General features: G+C 40.7%; 1 protein-coding gene across 16 annotated transcripts in view; it reads right to left on the reverse strand.

Moving 5' to 3' along the window:
• LOC105195227 (ensconsin) overlaps positions 1-20,702 on the reverse strand; it is a 157,961-nt gene that overhangs the window by 110,052 nt on the left and 27,207 nt on the right. For 3 of the 16 annotated variants that reach the window (XM_039449168.1, XM_039449165.1, XM_039449160.1), the window contains exon 1: positions 15,741-15,813. The exons of the other annotated variants lie outside the window; for them this stretch is intronic. In XM_039449168.1, coding sequence (XP_039305102.1) covers positions 15,741-15,798 — 58 coding nt within the window. In that variant the 5' untranslated portion in view covers positions 15,799-15,813. Of the gene's footprint in view, positions 1-15,740; positions 15,814-20,702 lie in introns of those variants that run through there. 16 annotated transcript variants of the gene reach the window in all.

The raw sequence follows: 20,702 nt of genomic DNA on the forward strand, positions 1-20,702 counted from the left end.
GTTAATTTCTCGAGCGTTTAATTGAAGACGAAAAAAAGAAACATTGCAAGTAAACGATCGCTAAAAGTTTCTAATTGCGAGATAAGCGTGGCGTGCGCTGGACTTCAGTAGAATATATTGATAGAAACTTTAGATTACGATATTATTTAACAAACATTAAATCTTATCTCTCGGATAAGCTACGCAATTTTAATTTTTTGTTAATTCGCACGTAACTTCTTTCTTGTTAGAGTAAATACGAGGTGTAAGCTGTTTTGATTGATGGCTACCAGCCATGCTATGGTGGCCCAGTTAAAAGTGCCGTCTGAAAGTGTAACTAATTAGACACTTTCGAAAGTTACCGCAGAGTCTGACGTGACAGTGTTTCATTCGGTTGCTTTACCGCAGACGCGATATTAATACACGTAATTGATGGAGAAAATCCACATTCTATTAGTAATCCACGGGGATACGAAAAAATCGCGATATTTGTGCACGATAATTAAACATAAGCAAAAACATTTTTAATCTCTGTAAATTGCACGCACGTGCGGCTCGAAAACGTCCCTTAATACTTATTAAAAGAGTTCAAGGGCTCAGGAATTTCTAAAGAAATTGGAACTCTTCCTGATAATTTTATCTCCGAAATATACAAACTTGGGAGAGAGCCAAAAAAGTATCAAGCGAACGTAATGACATTTTATCTGACGGAAATTTCACCCCATTTCCAGACTTTGCATCCATTCTTGGCAAGAATTCTCAATGTCTCAGAAAATAAAAAAGCATTATTTTAACGTTTTTGAGACCTCAGCAAAATTTCAAACTAGTACGTGATGGTGTTAAAACAAAGCTACCCAATATAGGGGTGCTTTTCACGTCTAATCAACTATGACACAAATTCATCAAAATTAAATCCATGTATAATTACATAGTTAGAAATTATTTCTAACCATCGTTTCACAGTTTATTCCTAACCGTATGATTATATGGTTAGAAATTAATTTTTTAATAAATTTCTCGAATTTTTTCATCGATTTACTTCGAATAACGATGCAAAGTTGCATGAAACCCCGAGAAAGCAAAGTTTAAAGCACTCCAGTGTAAAATATTGTATTAATATAATTTAAGCTATCACAATTCGACTTGAGCGCCAACTTAAACGTTCGAATTGAATAACAATCGCATTGCAAAATTTCGATTCGTGCTTTCTCGTTGCAGTTCTCGTTGTGTGGCCGCGTCGAATCCGCCGTCATCGCCCGAACGAGCGCGATTGCGAAACGCGAAGGTACGGCCGCGGTCCGACGACTGCGTGGGCGGCCGCTAAGGAGAAACGGCCATGATTCAGAAACGCGTGCACGCGCTAAGGGGATAACCGTAATATCGCGAAACGGCTACATAAACCGTGACCCACCTCAAGCGAGTGTGCGGGCTGCGCGCACCTGCGACGGCCGGCGGCACGCAGCGAGCCTTTACGCACGTGTTACACCTTGTTAAGCTTGCGACCTTTGCATCGCTCCTAGCACTCGCACGCATTAATAATACTCCCTAAGCTAAGCAGCTGCATGTATGATTAAACGACGGTGACGTGAGAAATTGTCGATCGAGACGTCCAACTTTCGTTAAAAAGAAAAAAATCGTCAGTGTCGTCACGTCGGCTGTTACGTCAACTGACCGATACTCCGATATTAGATATAAAATGAAACGTGTATTTTTTTTTTTTAATAATATGTGGTGTGAATGTTTATATATTTTTAAACGTAGGTTAACGTATACTGTATGATTTGTCGTATTTTTCCGAATTGTCTGTATCAGTGATGCAAATTAGCATGCCGAATTTACGAACCGCTTTATTTTCTGCTCTTATTTATCATTTATTCGTTATTATTTTTCCGATTTATTTGTTCACTCGTTCTTGCAAATATCAACCTGATTCTGCGCTCATTGCTGTACGACGCTATTGGCAGGGGAATATGATATGTGGGACGTTCATTACGACGACTTACCGAGGATTGTCGTTACTACCTATCTTTCGGGTCAACGGTAACACGATCCTCGTCGAACACGCCACCCCGTGACTGGAACAGAAGTCCCTTTCGACAATCGAGATTGCCGCGATCGAATTCTCTTATTGCACAATTAATTGGGGCATATACGGACGGAAAGATCGATTAATCGTGGGACCGATAAAGAGCAAAACAAATTGAACGACGGATCGATACGGAGAATTTTCTCCCTTCGTAGGTCTCGAAGTTTCGCGGGGAGCAATTCCGACGCGTTCTGTGAACATGTCAATCACAGAAACAACAGAAGATAAATCCGAAAACCTCGCGAAAGCCACGCTTCCCTCGGTCATGCGTGACTCGCGTGCGAGCTAGCGCCTTTGGAAAAATCCCGCGCGATCCTCTCCTCCTCCTTGAAATTCTCTCCATCGGCCACCGTCGTCGAAACAGGACGATCGGCAAAATCGGGTCAAATTCGTTCCGTCTAAAGTCTCGGCATCGATCGATTACGATCTCGACCGTGATTTACGAGCCTGAAAGGCGCTGCCACACGAGGAGAAACTTCGCGTACGAGCGCGCGCGCACGTCAAATCGATCTTTTGTCACACTTTAACGCGCTGTTGCCCTAACCCGTGCGGAATTTATGACGAGACGTTAAACATCGATAGATCGCGTAGCGGCCTTCGCGCCAGCGAGCAGATTTCTTCGGCCCCAACCGACGCAGACGTGCCGATCGTTTCGTCTGGCTGCTCGCAGTGCTAAGCGCAACCGACGTGTGCCTGATCTCTCCTCATGCGACTCGACACATCCATCTGATCTTCGATCGTGCGATTCGGCATGTATCTCGAGCTTTCGTCGCGCAACGCAACGCTTCTGCCGCGAGGAAAGTCGGCGCGAATTTACGATGGCGAGAAATGTTACGATCGCGAGTTCTTTGCGATTTTAATTCTGGGAAGAAAAACAATTAGCTATCCCAACGTCCTAATTATATAATGCCACAGGGTGATGTGTCACGATCTCACACGTTAACATCGGCAACACTGTTCCCATTGATATAGTAAAATTTTTAGGATAACAGAATTTCTCATAAAAATTATCTGAGTTTTAAAAAGAAAAGAAAAACACGAAAAAAATTGCGTGAAAGCAATATTTCAACTCTCGTTATTGTAAATCGAGTTTCAAACTAAATTCTTCTTGTTTCTACATGATGGGCACATACGAGGCTCAGACAGTATCGGATTTACTTAATCCGGAGCACGAATGTCCGCCGGCCATCCGGACGAAAGATAATACACAGAAATCGAGGACGACGGATTAGGAAAATAATTCGCTTTCACGCGATTCAACGGCCGGAAACTTGTTCGGCCGCGGGAGATCAATTCAACAATTAATCGTATGTATTTGAATATTTTTTATACGCTTTCTAGTAGTTCTGCTAAGTGTTAACAGGTGTAAACAGTGTTAACGCTAACAGAAAATCTCGCGTAATTAAAACGCAGGCGAGATTATAATTAAAAAAAAAAAAAAAAATAAGACACGCTCGCGCGTACACTCGTACAGTTCCGCGTTCTCTAGACGGACGCGTGTAATTAAAATTGATTACGCGATGTTATCGCGTTATTACGAGGCATTACTTTTTAGTGGCAAAATTTCCAAAAACAGCTAAGATATTTGTTGCAAGTACTGGTGAGATTAATTTAATTACCACTAATGCTCAGAGAAAGAGTGGAAGAGAAGGAGGATCATGTACTTCTTAAATCTTTGACCTTGAAAGCTGTAATGGATCACGTGAAGTATGCGCTGAAGGAGCCTCCAATTATATGCGACAAGTACAAATAGCTAGCGAGCATGACAGTAGCGGACGATACGTATAAGGAAGGACTATGCCATTTTAACGGTACATACGAGTTATCTCTGTCGAACAAATTGTCCTCTTTTTTGCTTTCTCACGTAATTAGCCGCGATCTTTTTAGTAAAAACGCAAGTCGTTTCTGTGCTGTAAAAATGATATCGTGCCATGACGCGCAATTATCGCAATTTTATGAAAACGTTGAAAGTAGTGCCATTCTGTAAAGCTACAAAAATCTAATTGCAACGCTTACCATTTAACTCTAACAGATTGCAGCAAAATACAACTCGCGAATTGATCTTAAAGAATTTTTTATTCTATAAAAAATTTTCTCTACGCCAATTTCTAAAAGTATTAATAAACTGATAAAAAAAACAACACGGAACTTTAACAGCTTTTAAAATACAGTTCAGAATTCTATTATCGAAAAAAAATAGAGCCACCATGTGGATCAAGAAAAATTTGATTTGTTTGTTTTGTTAGAACGCACGCAACGCTACGTCATTTGCGCATAATACTGGCCCGACCTTAATTACTCTTAATTCAACGACGGTAATGACAATTAACGGTTGGCACATTTCTCGTTGCGCCTTCGATAATAATTGAACTCTCGTATCACTCTGATATCCGCCGCGTCATATCTGCTGATCAAGTCACACATTAATATCCGCTCAAATTTTCCAGACTCAATTAATTTTCGACTGATCCCGTTATACTTCTAAATATTTGAGATTTCTTATTAAAATAACCGCATTCTATCTACATTATTTATATGGATATATTTTGAACTTATTAGATTTCAATAGATGATTTATACGTGAAAAGTGATCAAATAAACGTTTCGTATGCGATATTCCAACCAATTTAAAAGGTAAAAAATATCTTTAATATATGGTCTAATAAAACTTTTCCTCGTTCTTCAAACTCTTTCTCAAAAAAAAATGGAGCATTACTATCAACTGACATGATCTTAGCTCAAATTGGAACGTCGATGCAATCATTGCCAACTGGCAACGGGATACATTTAAAGATTAGAGTACGGCGCAGCGTGCCTTATTGCGCTGAAACTTTCTTTCGGCACGAAAGTACAAATATATCACTGCCATCGTGTTAATTAATAATTCATTTTTATATAAAATTATGACTAAGAATAATAACTGTACATTTATATATGCGCGATATTAATGACAAGAAATTTTCTGAAAGTTACAATTTTATGAGAAATTCTCTCTTATGATATTTTCATATTAAATGATCGATGGTATTTAAAAAGAAATAAAAATAGAAGCAATTTCTTTTGGAAATATTCCACAACTGTGTTCGCCAGAGTCAAACGCGCGCATATATCTTTCTTCTAGTTTTTCGCGTAATTTTCTACGCGAAAGGAACGCAAGAGAAACGGCGAAGGGGCGACGTCACAGCAATTTTACGGGCAAATCGAGCCAAGTCTATTTTCAAAATTCAATCGTTACTTGCGTCTCCTCGCAGTGGAGCTCATGCCAAGAATGATCTTTCGCTAAATGAGATATGACACAAACTGCACACTGATGCTGATTATCGAAAAGATTGGTCATAAATATCTCAATAAGATACGTGAAGCCTGTGATGCTTCAGTACCAAGATAATATCCAACATAATGTCTGAGAGAGGTCTATTTTAGAATATCTCATTTATCACACGATATCGCCTATCCTCGCGCTATCAAAAAATAATGAAGATTTACCTGGATTTTGGATAGCCATTTTCGCGCAAGTAGCTGCGCGAAAAAAAAAAAAAAAAACGAAACTATAAGCCCTTGAGTGCTGCTGCGAGTGTAATTTTACAGAGCGATTTGTGACTCACCTGTAACAGAAAAACGCACACTTGTTAAGAAAATATTACATTAAATGCGTAACATATTCTTCTAATAAAAAAATTAAACAAGCGATTATTCCTTCTAGCCATGCCATCATAATTGTAAATGTCACTCTGATTTATAGCAAAGCAAATTTGTATTAATTTATGCGATAAGTTTTAATTAGTGCTTCAACTTGAAACCACAAACATCTACCCTCCACTGTTGGGAAACCAGAAATAATTAACAGTTTCCTGCCCGAGAGAGTTTTCCCTATGAACAATTTCTCAGCCTTTTCTCTACCATTTAGTTTAGACATTTCGAGACATTTATCTCGGATTTCCTTTGATTTAATTTTTCATCGTTCGTTCGAAAGTTGTTTGCGAAGTCATAACGGAGCTATTGGAATGTGACGAAAAGGAGCGAGGAGAAAGGGGAGCAGAAACATACGTTTGTGATAATACAGTAAATAGAGAACGACGCTCGATTGCACTCTGATGGGGAAATTTAATTGAATAGGCGATATGCGTCGATAGCGAGTCAACCGGAAAAGCGATCGCATGAAAAATCACGATCAAATGCAGAACGCCGTTCGTAAATTCTTTTTTTTTACCACTGAGGGCAACGTGTCGCCTGCACTCATAAAAGCTACTCGCTCCCGGCTTGAACATGCAGGACGCCGTGTCGATACACGTTAAATTATGAAGCAAGAAATTTTCCACGTTACCCCAGAGTGTTGTAGGCAACGCGCGCACTTTCTCTCATCTATTCTAAAAAAAAAAATTGTTTCAAGAAAATTTTTTAAAAATTTTATTCAACATACTTCGCAATAATTTTACTATTTTTCATGCATTAAAGATTTTAATCGCAACTGAATTCCAAATTTAAAACAAATTTAATTTCTTATCTAAGATAAATAAATTATCTTTTTTATCTTTTGGCTTCTTTTGACTTTTGTTTAAAAATCAAATAAAAATAAGTATAATTTTATTATTAATTTAAACACTTTTTATTGCGAGGTCAATTTCTTATTTAAAGCTTCGTTTAATCGACGTTACTTTATGAATTTATTTAAATGCATTTAAAAAATATATAATAATTGTATCAATCATATTTTTATTCTTTTTTTTTGTTGGATTTAATCTTTAACGAGCGACGGTATTGTCGAGAAACCCGGAACAGAATGCGCTGTTTTCGCTGACGGCTGCAGGAATCTGCAGCTCCGATAGTCGACGTCGAGTACACAGGCATCACAGTCTGCGAGCTTCGCTCGCCAGACGTCGTGGTCGAGAAATTGTGAACAGTGTTGTGCGCCTTCAGCGGCGACGATTCGAGGCGAGAGGCTACACGCCCGAAAAATGCGAAGCGCGCGCGCTTCCAAAAGACGCTTTTAGAGCGGCACCTCCTGCCGACCGGGTATCGCGAGGATCGACCCCCAACCCGTTAGTAAAATTAGAACCACGACGTGCCCGGCGCGATTCGCATTCCTTTCGTTTATTATCCTATTTCTGCCGCAATATGCGGAAATACTGCGTTAAAAATCCTGGATATTTATCGCACGCAGCGATTGTCGATAATTCTTATCGTGGATTCTGTGAATTTTTAAATAAATCGGTCTTAAAAAAAAATACGCACGGAGCTGAAAATGAAATGTCAAACGTTAACAATCATGTAACGAGAGTATGCATTTATATCACGATTACATTGGACATATACAGTCCGTCGTCGGCAATTAATAACAATTCGTATGTAAAATTAGAACTTTCAGAGCGGCGATGCGTTCCCCCCGTTCCATAAGTTATTTCTGCGATCAGGTTCGAGTACTCTCGAACTCTCGTTTCACTTTTGTTTACCCTACGATCGATGCATTCGTAGTAGTGCGGCGCGGATCGAAGTTACAGAATTACCGCGCTTTGCATGCTCGCGCGTTCTAAATTGTTCGCTCCGTGATATCGACGACACCGAGAGTTTCAAGTATCTCGAATAGAAAAACGGAGTGACTAATCATACAGAAAGAATTTGTGCACAGTTATTTCTAACCGATATTAAATCAACGTGTGTTAAATTAACTGTTGATTATATTTAAATTTTGTAATGCAAATCCAGTTGTCTATTCGTAATAAAGCCTTTTACATTTAAATAAATTAATGATCAACTTTCTGTTCATCAACCGATGGTTAATCCTTGAATCGTGCAATCCAAGTTGCATTGCCAAACTTATGTGCAAGTGCGAACGTGCGATGGCTAGCGTGACATAAATTCCGGCTAAATGTAGGCGATTGGTAAGAAGGTAAATAATGATTTCGGAAAATTATGTCACGGCTGTGCAATGCTCTCATTAGACGTTACTCGTTATAGTATATCAACTGATAAATTAGTAAATGAGCCTACTATCGCTTCGTTACGGTTCTTCGCGCGGTTACTCAACATCGGCGACGCTAAACGAATTCTAAAGACTCCGGGTTTTAGGTGCAATCACAAAGATTGAAGGGGAGAACGGTCCGTCCGCGTTGCAATTGAATAGCAAACTGTGATAGGACCAAAAGAAAAAGAGAAAGGAGAAATGCGAATGCCACCGCGATAATTAATGGTTATAAGAGTAGTCTTATTGAAATAGGCACGTGCAGGACGAGGAGGTCCTAACCGGTTAGAAGGCGACCTTTTCTCTAGAGAATGTTAATAGATGTGTCGAATCGAGAAATAGTACTGCGATGCGTCCTATTGATCGCCTCGTATTGATTATCATTAAATGCTTATCATTAAATTAAATTAGATATGTGATTTCAAACTTTATTTATCTCGCAATTGTAGACAGTTTGTTAATTAATTATCTCCAACTATATAATAATATTGATTTTCATTCACGTTGAATAAAAATCGGGCTACTTAAGATTTCCCGTATCCTGAGAAAATATTAGGAAATCCGAGTCTAATGGTTTTCCTCGAATTTCGCTGTGCAATACTCTGGAGCAATTTTCTAGAACTATTTTCAAAAGCGTGACTTCGAGTCGTTACCGCAATCTCTTGTCAGCTAATTAACTGCAAATCACATTGCCACATTATGAGCCCGATTATGCAGAGCGAGCGGCTACATCAAGCGCTTATTTGGCATTTTTTAGTTTCAATTTCTCTCTCGCTCTCTCTCTCTCTCTCTCTCTCTCTCTCTCTCTCTTTCTATAGCACATTTGCATAATATAATTATCGGCCTCCTTCACGAGCAATAAATCGATCCATCGGCGCTCGTAACTCATCCCAAATCGTTTCGGAAACGTTTCTGTGGCATACAGTGTTGCGTCTTTTAACCCATGATGATCGCGCGAGCAACATATGTCGTACAAGCAAAGTGCATTTAAAATCTTACGTATATCGCTCCATATCAATATCTAAGATTCACTTCCGACTGCTATCACGAATAACGAATGATGCCGGGAGATTTGAGTGTCAGATAAAATACAATAACGAACGCTCGTAACTTCTCCTATCGATAACTTTGTCGGCAACGTGCACGCAGCGAACACGTGGTCGACCTATACGGTAAACGATTCTGGCGGCTTTAAATTACGCACTCCGACATCCTTCTAATACCTAAGTCGATCGCTTCGTCCGATAAAGAAAAAAAAAAAATGAAACGATATGACTCAGAGGAAGCGAGCGATCAGAAGGTTTAGGGCCGGCAAGAATCGGTCATTACCTTTCTAATTACGAGCCGGTTAAGACACGTCCGTTAACGGCGCAATTATGCGTTTATAATCAGGAAGGTGGCCTTCAGTCTGTCTCGCAACGCTCGTTTTTACGGCAAATCGCGAGGGGACCCTCAAGAAAAAGGCAGTCTCTAATTAGGGCATCGAGCGGAGCGGACAATATTTACGAAAGGAATTATTTAAATCACTGCAACGGCCGTCTATGAGTTATGAGCTCGCAGTACAGTCCTTCTTTTGGATTTACGACACGGCTCCGTAACATTCTCATCACAGCATCCATACAGATCCATGCTGATGCTTCATATCGGGGAGAGACGACCCCGTTAGATGTAACAGAAACGAATCTCATCATTACGCGCGAGAGGCAATGCTTTTATTTATTGATTCGATCTGGCAGCGATTGTGATCGATGATCGTGTCGCGAGATGCATCATCAGTGCAGCGAGAGCTATCGACGTTTCTCATCTCCACGTCATCGTGCTCTTCAAACTTTCCTCGCGAACGCGTCAATACTTTTGTTTGCCAACTTTCTCGCAATCAACAATCCCACTTTTGTCAGAAAATGTGACTCATCTTATACAATTAAATAAAAAAGTAAAATTTTTCCAACCTATGAATATCCAAATGAGATGAATATTGAATACGTCGAAACGAAATAAGACTCCAACTCGTCGAAGTTGTATTCAAATTTTCTCGCATAACAAAAACCCACATAATCAACATTTTTGTATTTTTAAGAATTTTTTTTAGGTTTTTCCCATTTTGTAAGTTACAAGAAGTGTTAGAATAACTGAACAAACTAACTTACTTTAATATAAAAAAATCTTATTAAACATTGTTTTAAACTACCGTTTTAAACAACTTTCGTAACGAAAACAATAGTAAACTTGAAAACTCATCCTCAGAGTAGCGCTCTGGTTAATTTTTTTCTACGCTAGTAGACCGATAAGAATTCCACTTATGAATATTTTACGTAATCTGTTCGAGCATCTCGTACATATACGTTCTTTCCGTACCACATTCAGAGACGTTTCAGCGCATAAACGGTTCATTCCGAGACAATCCGATACGCGATCGAAAGAGAAAGAGACTGATAAACGAGCGTTCATTGGTACCCGGTGTCGATAAGTGGCGGCTGCCCGCGGAGTTGTTCGTTAAGCACAGTAATTACTATCCTCAGGAATCCGCGCCGACCGTCGCGCGGGATTACGGAACTCGCTACCACGGGACAAGCTGTTTTCTGTGTCGAGGAGAGACCGATTCGCAATACGCTGATTAGCGATCATCGTCTCGAATCCGATCGCATTAACTGATAGTAACGACGACTTCTGAGTGCCATCGATCCCTCGATCGAACATGCGCCATGCCCGGGGCCATATGCCTCGATAATCGACGGTTCCTCGATTCCTGGCACGACGGTTCGCGAGAGGCTGCCGCAATCCGTCTTATGCAGTTATTACTCGCGATACGTACACACCGCCTCAAGGCTCTTATATCAGACCAGAGTTATACCGAAGTGCCCCACTTCCATGCCGCGTTATTTTTTTTTTTTTTTCAATCTTGACAAACTTCGAATCGACTTTTTTCCTGTAAAAATCACGATAGTAGAATGGCTATTTAGAAAGTTTTTAAGAAACGTTACCAAAGAGACCTTAAAAAAAAAAAGAAACCTTTAGTTCAGTTGACCTAAATTCATTGAGTAACTTGCCGAATCTCTTCTCTCGCGGCAAACCATAAAAGATGAATTAACAGTTACAGAGTTCTTCGACACAGCGACGTAATTGAGCGGCATCTCAATCTCCGACTGGGATTAATTAGCGCTTCGTAAAGGCGGGTCGTGCAGTTTTCATACGTGGGGTCGCGGCTCTCGTGAATCCAATGGGCCACGGTGAATCTGTTTCGATGCTCTCGAGCGGGGAGCATACAAAGCGACGACCACCTCGGCTTCGTTTTGCGACGGGTGGACGAAACACCCGTCGACGGGAAACATAACGGCAGAATTCGTCTCGAATCGCTCGCAGCGTCGCATCAATTTCGCGCTGGGTTAACGGAGAGAAGAGCGGAGAAAATTCAGGCGCGCGGGTCGTTGCAACGCTTAATGATCGAGTTCAATGAAAGAATGTATAATGAATAAACGGAATTATCCGGAATAGCAGGTTTCCGTCTCTATCGCGAAGGCGGTTTCTCACTGCGGCGCAAATCAAACGAGGCACTTAACTTTTGAAAGTTTCGGAGTTGACGATGAAAGTCACGCTTGCTAGTAATGATGTCAGGCTAATAGTAATTATAACTTAATTACAAGCTTTCCTAGGCTCTCATAATCATGTCTCTCGCGTCGGAAACTGCCCCTTCGCGCTATCATCGCTCGCGCGATGAGATAGGTTAATCGAACGACTTCCGTCGTGAAAAACACCACTTGTACATTAAAATGTCAGGAAGACGGTGCCATAAAGTATATAATAATACCGATAATTATGGAGAGATAAATGTACAAGAAACAGTCATGGATATTAGAACGTCGTTAAAATATAGACATGAAATCTAACACACATCCGCGCTCCGGATTAATTTCCGTTACTACCATTTGCGGCGCACACGCACCTCTCGCCTTTTATTTTAGCAGCACAGCGATTGCGTACGTAACGCGTATGACGGACGCGATAGCGGACGTGGGCGGGCATGCATGAATTTGCATAAGGGCCTTGCAGAGTCGGCTCTCTCGAGGAGGTTGCCGTCGCTGGCATACGTGGGCAACGATATCTGGTACGCGATGGAGATTTCGCCATAGATCACGTAGGCACGCGGCGACGCGGCGCGGCGTTTCACAGCGGCGCTCGGCGGTAGCGCTTCGCGAGTCACGATTCTTCAATGAAATCTCATAGAATCCCATCTCCCGTAACGCAGCTTCGATCTCGGATAACGCGAGATTCGTTGGCGTTTAACCTTTAATGGGATATATAATCGACGAGATAATCAGAGACATGGAACGATGGCTGCGAATTCCACGCGATTCAAATAATAATTTCTCTCTCTGGAAAGAGAAAGAGAGAATAATGCTGACTTTTGCAAAAATTTTTGGAGAATATGAATATAAAAGTGGTTATTAGTATGACAAAAATAAAAATCTAAAAATGTAAGTTACTTCTTCGTCAAATTAATTTATTATAAAAATCCCAAACACTTTCAAATATTATTTTTTATTATCGAGTTAGGATGACGACCTCAATTATGAGTCGAGTCCTAATTATGTTGTTAAATTTGCAAAATGAAGTATTTTTTATAGACGTACACTTATTAATAAAATTACAGAAAAGTTTTTATATTCTTTAATCATTTAATAATATTTAGTAATTTGAAATATAAAATCGCTTTCTCAATCATTGCTAACATTTAGGAAAAAAGTTATCTTTAATAATCTCTCTAATTAGCTTTCTAAATTAGTTTTTTAATAATTCCTTGAAATGATGAGATTCCTAGTAGATTATAGTATAATAAACATGCAATAATAAATTAAAAATGTACGTTAACGCACATTAACATACTTTAATGTATAATTAATTATATCCGTAATTAACGACTCGTAATTAGAACTTGTACATAAACATTTTTTAATATGTTTCTAAAATCCATAAATCAATTTATTAAATATATAATACGTTTTTGAATTATAATATATACTTACTGCTTATATAGATATTAATAATTATTTTTAATGTTTACTCGTTAAATTTACCTGAATTAATAAAAATTATTTTAACCTTAAATGATCCATAATTGAGATCGTCACCTTACACTACCATAATTTACTCCATTAACAAAGTAATTTTTTTTCAACTAACAGTGTAAGAGCTTTATCGATGCGGACAGAAATAACTCGCAAACGGTCGACGCCTTTAGACGGCGGATGTGCCAAATACTTTAACCGACGCATAACGGAAGCTGTTATTTTTGCTGCTGGTCTTCCTTTCACGGATCGATGACAGGATTTATTCGCGTTAATAATGTTGTCAATTACCGCGTACACCAAAAATGAGTAAGTGAAAATTAGGATATTTGATTTTATTTTAGTGTTAGAGGTTTATTAATAATAATAATCAGCAGTATTAATAATAATATTAATACGTGAAAAAAATAAGAAAAAAACTTGTTTTTATATATCATGTTGTGTTACACATGAATTATATTTGTAAATGGAATAAATATGCGCTGCACGCTCGGATGATTCAGTTTTTACGCGAAGGCTTAATATAAGCGTTGCATGCAGATCCACGTGGCGCGAAACTTCTTATTTTCACGCAGAGATACGTGTCCCAGATGTCCCGCGGGTCCAAATCCAGTGACTGGAAATTAACGCCGGTTTTACGACGACCGGTGACCGGGAATTAACGCAATTGCAATTGCCAACCCGGTCGTTACGTAGCGCTAATTCGTTTTTAAATACTTGCCCTCGAGTGTGTTGATGAGAAAAACAAGAGAACTTAAAACTCACTGCTCTTGATTAACTCCTCTTGCTATCGATTGTAAAAATCATGCAAAAAAATAATTCGTGGAAGTAATTTTTATTCATAAATAAAATATTTCCGACAAAATTATTACATGATTAATTTAATGTGATGCTAGATATAGAATATTCCTAAGGTCTGGATTCTCTAATTAGACAAAAACATACATAGATAAGAAATATCCATAAGACAATCGGTTCTTACAATAAAACTCCACCTTTTTAGAAAAAAATTAAAAGGACAAAATTACGTTATCCGTGATCTATAAACCGATAGACTGTTAACGTTCGATAGAAATATAGGTTCATCTGAAAGTTACGCATCCGATTTTTAATTAACCTTAATCAGCCTTAATCGTCGCCTCAATCCAAAGTACGATCGGCAATTGCAGCTTGTTAGGCTGCTACGTCCAAAAGAGACCGCTGCATTGACTGCGTACACACGCGTCATCAATCCGCAAGGATTAACCACAAACAGACAAGTGTACACTGCACTCGAAGTGTAAAGGGGAAAATCAATGATCGCGAGGGAGGTTGCGCTTGTTGCGTCACCCACAAGTGAAATCAAATCGAATAAACTATCCGGATGTCAATGTATGCGATTAAGGAAGCGATCAACGTATGGCTTCCGATAGATCGAACAAAGTCGTATTATGTCACGAGCCCGGTTACGGGCGATTTGTTTTCATAAACGATTGCGCGGCGAAATTGCCGATGCTAAATTTAGCGCGGCCGTTATGGCGATTGAGAAGCCTTGAGGTGATAAGAGATAATCGATACTGCGTTCTCGACGCTACGTTTGTTAGAGAATTATTCGTTAATCCACGATGCCAAAATTCCACGCGCAATCTCAATCGTGTAAATCGTGTAGCAAAATGTTTTAATTAATTAAAGGAGGTGCGATATAGAATACAAAAGAAGCCAGAAGCGTGTATGTGGATTCAAGCGTACGACGTAATTAGAATGCTTGCTTAAAATTATCGGGAATAAACGTCACGATGTAAGCTCCTCTCTTTAATAATCCGTCATCATCTACTCAACAAGCTAACTGGGACGAATCCGTCTCGTAGTACTCGACCTTGACACGCAGGAAAAGCAGCGGGGTGATATCAAACCAAGTGTTTGACGAGTGTACAACGAGAAAGCTGAAAGCATCGATTGAAAAGCTGTCCTTTAATCCATCCTTGCAGCAGAATAAAAAATGTATAAAAATTCGATAACGAGAACGTTACACACACACACACACACACACACACACCTAGTCTATCGAACGAATAAATGGATTTATCTATCGACACAAAAATATTGGCGAACAATTTTGCCAACCTTCTTGCAAATCGCTTTCGTTGATAAACTCGTTAAAGCAAACGCTGTTTTCAGCGCTCAACGTTATTAAATATACATACTTAGGGATCAACGACCTAACGATCGCTAACGCAAACCCAAAGGAGACTGGTAAAATAGACAATCGGTTTTTGAGAAAACATTTTGGAAGAAATCTCGGTCGTGCAACATCAGCGACTCGACGACTCGCCAAAATTCGAGCAACTTGTGAAGGTCTATAGCCTGGCGACCCGTTTCGTGTGGACACCGTTCGACCTTCATCTCCTGCCGTCTCTTCTCGCACAGGTATGCGAATTCTCTTTCTCTCTCTTTCTCTCTATCTGGTCTCTCTCTCTCTCTCTCTCTTTCTCGGTGCGGCAAAGAAGCGGTGGAGCAGCGGAACGGCTGAAGGAAGCTGAAGAAGCGTCCGTGAGGAAGACAGAAAGAGAGAGATAGAGAAAGAACGAGAAGTCTCGAGAACAACAACCGACTGACGTCTCGAACGTAAGAGAGGCAGCAACAGCAGCAGCGACGTGCAGACAGGAAATGTTACCTCGAACGACGGTCGTGACTGGCCAATCGGAAGCATCTAGTCGTTTACAACACCACATATTGCCGAAGCAACACGGAGATGATATCGATAACGATACAAGGATACGCGCTAACCGAAGGGGAAAACGTCTGTGAGAACGACGCCGAGTTTTTTTCCACCGAACACGCGGGACTCTCTCTCTTTCTCCTCCGCTTTGGCTCGAGACGTTCGGCTCGGCTCGGCTCGGCCTGGGCTCGCCCCGAAAGGTGGAGCACAGTGAACCCCTGGCTGACTGGCGTCGCGACGCTGCGCGGCGCCGACGGTTCGTGGTCGATAGACGCGGCGCGTCGGATGGTTTTCCCCGTTTCCATAGCTCGCACAGTCCGCAGTTTGCGGGCTAGACCAGAAGATGGTGTTGCCGGGGAGTACAGCGGGCGGCCCCCGCGAAGACCTTGAGACGCTACATCGAACGCATCGTCGACGTCGGCGATGCCGTCGCGATGACGTCGGCGTGAACTCGATGCGGAAAGGGCATCGATTTTTTTCCTCGGATTCGCGACTCGGATTACCGACTGCCAAGTGCGCCCGCTTCACGGAGACGAACGCAAAATGGAAATGAGTGCAGAATTCGCACCTCGAATTTTCAATCGAATTTATATTAATCAAATAACTAATCAATAACTAGGTACCAAATAATTACATTTAACGCGAAGATGAAATATCATTCGCTGAGAAATATCGATTTAATAGGACCGAACAGAAAATCGAGAATAACGGATAATTTTATTTAATTGATCGTAACGAGCTCTAACGGAAGAATGTTACCTTCGGTCTGAAGAAGGCTTGCCAGGGCGATGTATTCGAAAGTACATATACATATATGTAGGCTGTAATAGCCCGTTAAGATCTCAGGTGAAGATCCGAAGAGCAGTTAAACTCGATCCCATCTTCCGGATGGCTCATATTGTAATCGCGAGCTAGTCCCGTGGGACTGCCAAGATCAGACGAGGCTTCGATTAATCGAGGATGCGACCTAGCGCGCCTCGCCAGACGGATGTTCTCTCGCACGGATGGCGAACGGGCGAAGCCCGTCGATTTATGTGCATTTCTCTGAGATTCCCATCCCACGACCGCGGGCGATGGATAACGCAAACGAAGCGTTACACGCTCGACCTTAAAGTCTCTCTCTCTCTCTCTTTCTCTCCTGGCCTAATCTCACCGACAACTTCCGACGAAATCTAATCAACGAAAAGTTTTTCAATCCGCAGAACCGCTCGAGCGAGGCCGCGTGGATTACAGCGAGCAATTGAACACGTAAACTCTCGGGACAGCTGGTATTGAGCAAAATCAATATTCCCGTTCTCCAACGAATGCTGCGAGCTGTAACTTGATATATATATCTTCGTGATCCGCAATTACGTACGCTATTATACCAGCTTCATTAAATTATAAAACGCATTCAAGCGGTACGATGTTCCCATGTAAAAGTATCGGCGAATTTACGTTGATTGATCAGCAATCGAATGACGAGTTTGCGAATAATTATTTTATGATTTTATTTAAAGAAAATAAGTGGCAAACTATATCGCGCACGTTAAAAATAACGCATTATTGCGATGCGCGACACGTAAATTTCAATTAATTTGCACGATAAAACAGCGTAAAAAAAACTCTTTCAGAGTATATTATGAAAACAAAATTTTTCGTTCTGGAGAGCGTTTTAAAATATTTATCCCTTTATTTCGCCAAGGTTGAATCGCCAGCTAGGGTTCTAGGAAATCCGCAAGCATTCCCGAAGGGTGAATCCGATGTTTGACACGAAACCAGACAGGCGCTAGCGGAGCACGAAGAAGCTGGTTGGGCTCGTTGGAATCGCGGCAGGATTAAACGGGCAAATTACGGGTTTGCGGTGGACCACGAGAAGAGGAGGAAGAAGAGGAGAAAGAGGAGGAGGAGGAGGAGGAGAGAGAAAGAGAGAAGAAGTTCGAACGCGAAAATAAAGAAAGTGGAGGACAAGCCGTCTCCCAGCAAATTCCACCACGGGCATACGCGAACACGGGGCCCCGGCGAATTTATCGCATCCCCAGAACCCCGATGTAATTATCCTCATTCCGAAATCCTTGAACGCGTGTCTCCACGCGCACTCAAGCGGCGCTATGTGCGAGAGATCGCAGATAAATTCCCTTAAATAAGACCCAGCCGCCTCTCTCTTTCTCTCTCTTTTTTCCTCTTTGATGAAAACGAGAGAGGTTCCCTTTTGGTAACCAAACTCCAAAAAATATATTCGATGTATTCTCGCGAGGGACTAATCGATTCGTAAACATTCGTGAAATAAAGCCGTGTATTTCTCCGTTGAAGAAGGGAACCTTGCATAAAATTCTCCAATTAGCCTTTGGATTTCCGCGGAATTCAAGGCCTCCTCTCTCCGTGGAGGTGCTATCACGTCCCCGTTTTTGTCACAATAAAAGAGGGAATCCGCCGCATTCCGCGTAATAGCTAAATATACTCAGGACTCGCGTACCTTGAGGGAAAAAGCGCGAGGATAATCTTGACTCCCGCGTGTCCGCTCAGCCGCGTGGGATCGCGTGCGGATTAACCGGAAATATGCGGATCAAACGCGGAAATATTCGCCGCAATCGCCAATTAACGTCGCGAGAATTAGGGACGCCGGTATTGCAGGCTGTACGTGACACGTGTTCGTGTCGCAAGTCAGAGGTTCCCAAATCCAGGCAAGACAATATATTTCGAGAAATATAAAAAGTTAAGAGAACCGCGTTAAAATATTACTGAATAATAAATTATTATTATGCAGTGTCGCATGTTCGCGAAAAGAGATAAAAAATATTTATTTATTACAAAATTATTCATCGTTCCTCGTCCATTCTTAGAAAGCTCTTCGATGGATATAAAATCTATAACGATCTGCAACGTGATTAAATCAAATGATAAATAATGCGGTGATTGCAATTACTTAATGTTTATAACGTTCGTTTTTATTAATGACTCGTCAATCGTACACGTTGTAAATTTTAATTATTGACGCAAGAGGATTCTCAGGTATACACGGGATCGACTAATCTAAGGTTTGGGAACCTCTGTCATGTGTGATGGAACCGGTAGCCTTCGCCGAGTACACTTGAGCGACGAAGAAACATGAGAACGCGTCGCTATTTCCATAATGAAAAGGTTCGTCCGTTAACCGCTGTTAACCCTTGCCTGGCGAGGGCATGCGTGAAATTGCACTCGTAGTTTCTTTCTAGGACTCCGTACCGGTTTCCAGAATGAAGAGACCAACGCGACCGCGTTTCGATACGCATTTCGTCGGCAGGGTAATTGATTACGTTGTAATCCTTACATCGCGGAAGGTATAACAGGCGTAAAGTTTAATAATTTATAGAATATCAGAATGTAATAAGCGGAAACACGAGCGTTAGAATATTTCTGAGCGTAAACCAATCGACGCGCATCGCGAGCGTATTTGTAAATCTAAAGCATTTCAAGCTTTATAAATTGTAATTTTCCGTACATTTTCCGTAGGCATCTCTTGCAACAGTTTATACTAAAAAAAATATGTATATGAAACTAAGGCTAATAGAATGTACATAAATCGTACAACGTTCTAAATACGCGAATAGATTATTCAGGAAACGCGTATTATCGCCTGCATAAATACCGCATAAATCTTTGATATTTTCAAAAATTATTCTGTACGTAGCAGCAAACACAGGCGTAAAATCGCCTATCGTTAATATTCCGCCCGTCATTAATAATTCGAAAAGCGCCACGGACAATAAGAGTGGCGAGCTCGCTAGCTCGGACGGATATTTAATCTATCGGGAGCAGCGGCTGGCGAGAAGCTGTTACGAGATCGTTGTCGCCCGTAAATCGTCATCATGTTCGCGCGAACCCGCTACCGGTTTCGCTGCACGTACGAAGTTTTCCCGATCGCGGCGCGTACTTTCGCGATAAGGTATCTCGATAACGGCCATTGGTTATGATTTATCGCGGCTCGTCTCGGATCCGTGTGAACGACAGAGTAAACACGAGGCTCGTGAAGGCGCCTGTCGCGGTCAAGGCGCAGAACAAATCACTCCGGAAGAGGACTTTTGCATCTTGATATGTCGGACACGGCTAGTGCTCGCGTGGTGACAGAGGACACGGGGTTTCTCTTTTCCACGGTTAACGATGCCAGGTCGGTTAATGGTTGCGATATTAACAAGTGGAGCGAGGACCCCGACAAATTGGCATTCGCGCACATTATGAAGTAGATTTTATCGGTCTCCATATGTCTTGTGAGTATATTAAAATATAAGCGACTAACATGCTAATGCAATTTATTATATATTAAAACTAGATCCGTGCTAATTCACCACGTGTTCAGGAATTTGCCAATTAAAATATATTTTCGAAAAATTAAATGAAGAAAAGCTATTTCTCGATTTTTATTTCATGAAATAGTTTCTAAGATATAAACGCTTATCGCTAAAATTGCTCGATCAAAAATTTTAGATGGTCGTCTGTCACTACCGTACGGTAGTTACTGTGACTGTCTAAACGTAGTTTATGATTGGCCAGCTTTCAAATCTTGAAAACTACCTCTTGAAATAAAGATCTATAAATATGTTTTTTTACTTAATTTTTTCGAGAACTCTTTTACTATAGTTTTTGGATTCGTGAATTTCGAAACATCCTGAATTTAAATTTACGGATAGGAAAACAACGATTTTGCATTTTTCTCAGCTAGCTTCCATGCTATATAAATTTTCACATTATTTTTGTATCATTTGAATTAGTTTAATGAGACTTTAAAAGAGAGATTTAAAAAGCTGTCTGTTGAAAAGTTTACAGAATTATAAAAGCAAAAGAGCTTTTCTAACTTTTTGACATTTTATCTGTGCGAAAGAACTATGTGTCTTCCACCTGTGACTTGAAATAGATGGACTGGTAGGCTTTAATGTAAAAGCGAGATCACATATGTGGATC

This window comes from Solenopsis invicta, chromosome 5 (genome assembly GCF_016802725.1).
Source record: "Solenopsis invicta isolate M01_SB chromosome 5, UNIL_Sinv_3.0, whole genome shotgun sequence".
NCBI lineage: Eukaryota > Metazoa > Arthropoda > Insecta > Hymenoptera > Formicidae > Solenopsis > Solenopsis invicta.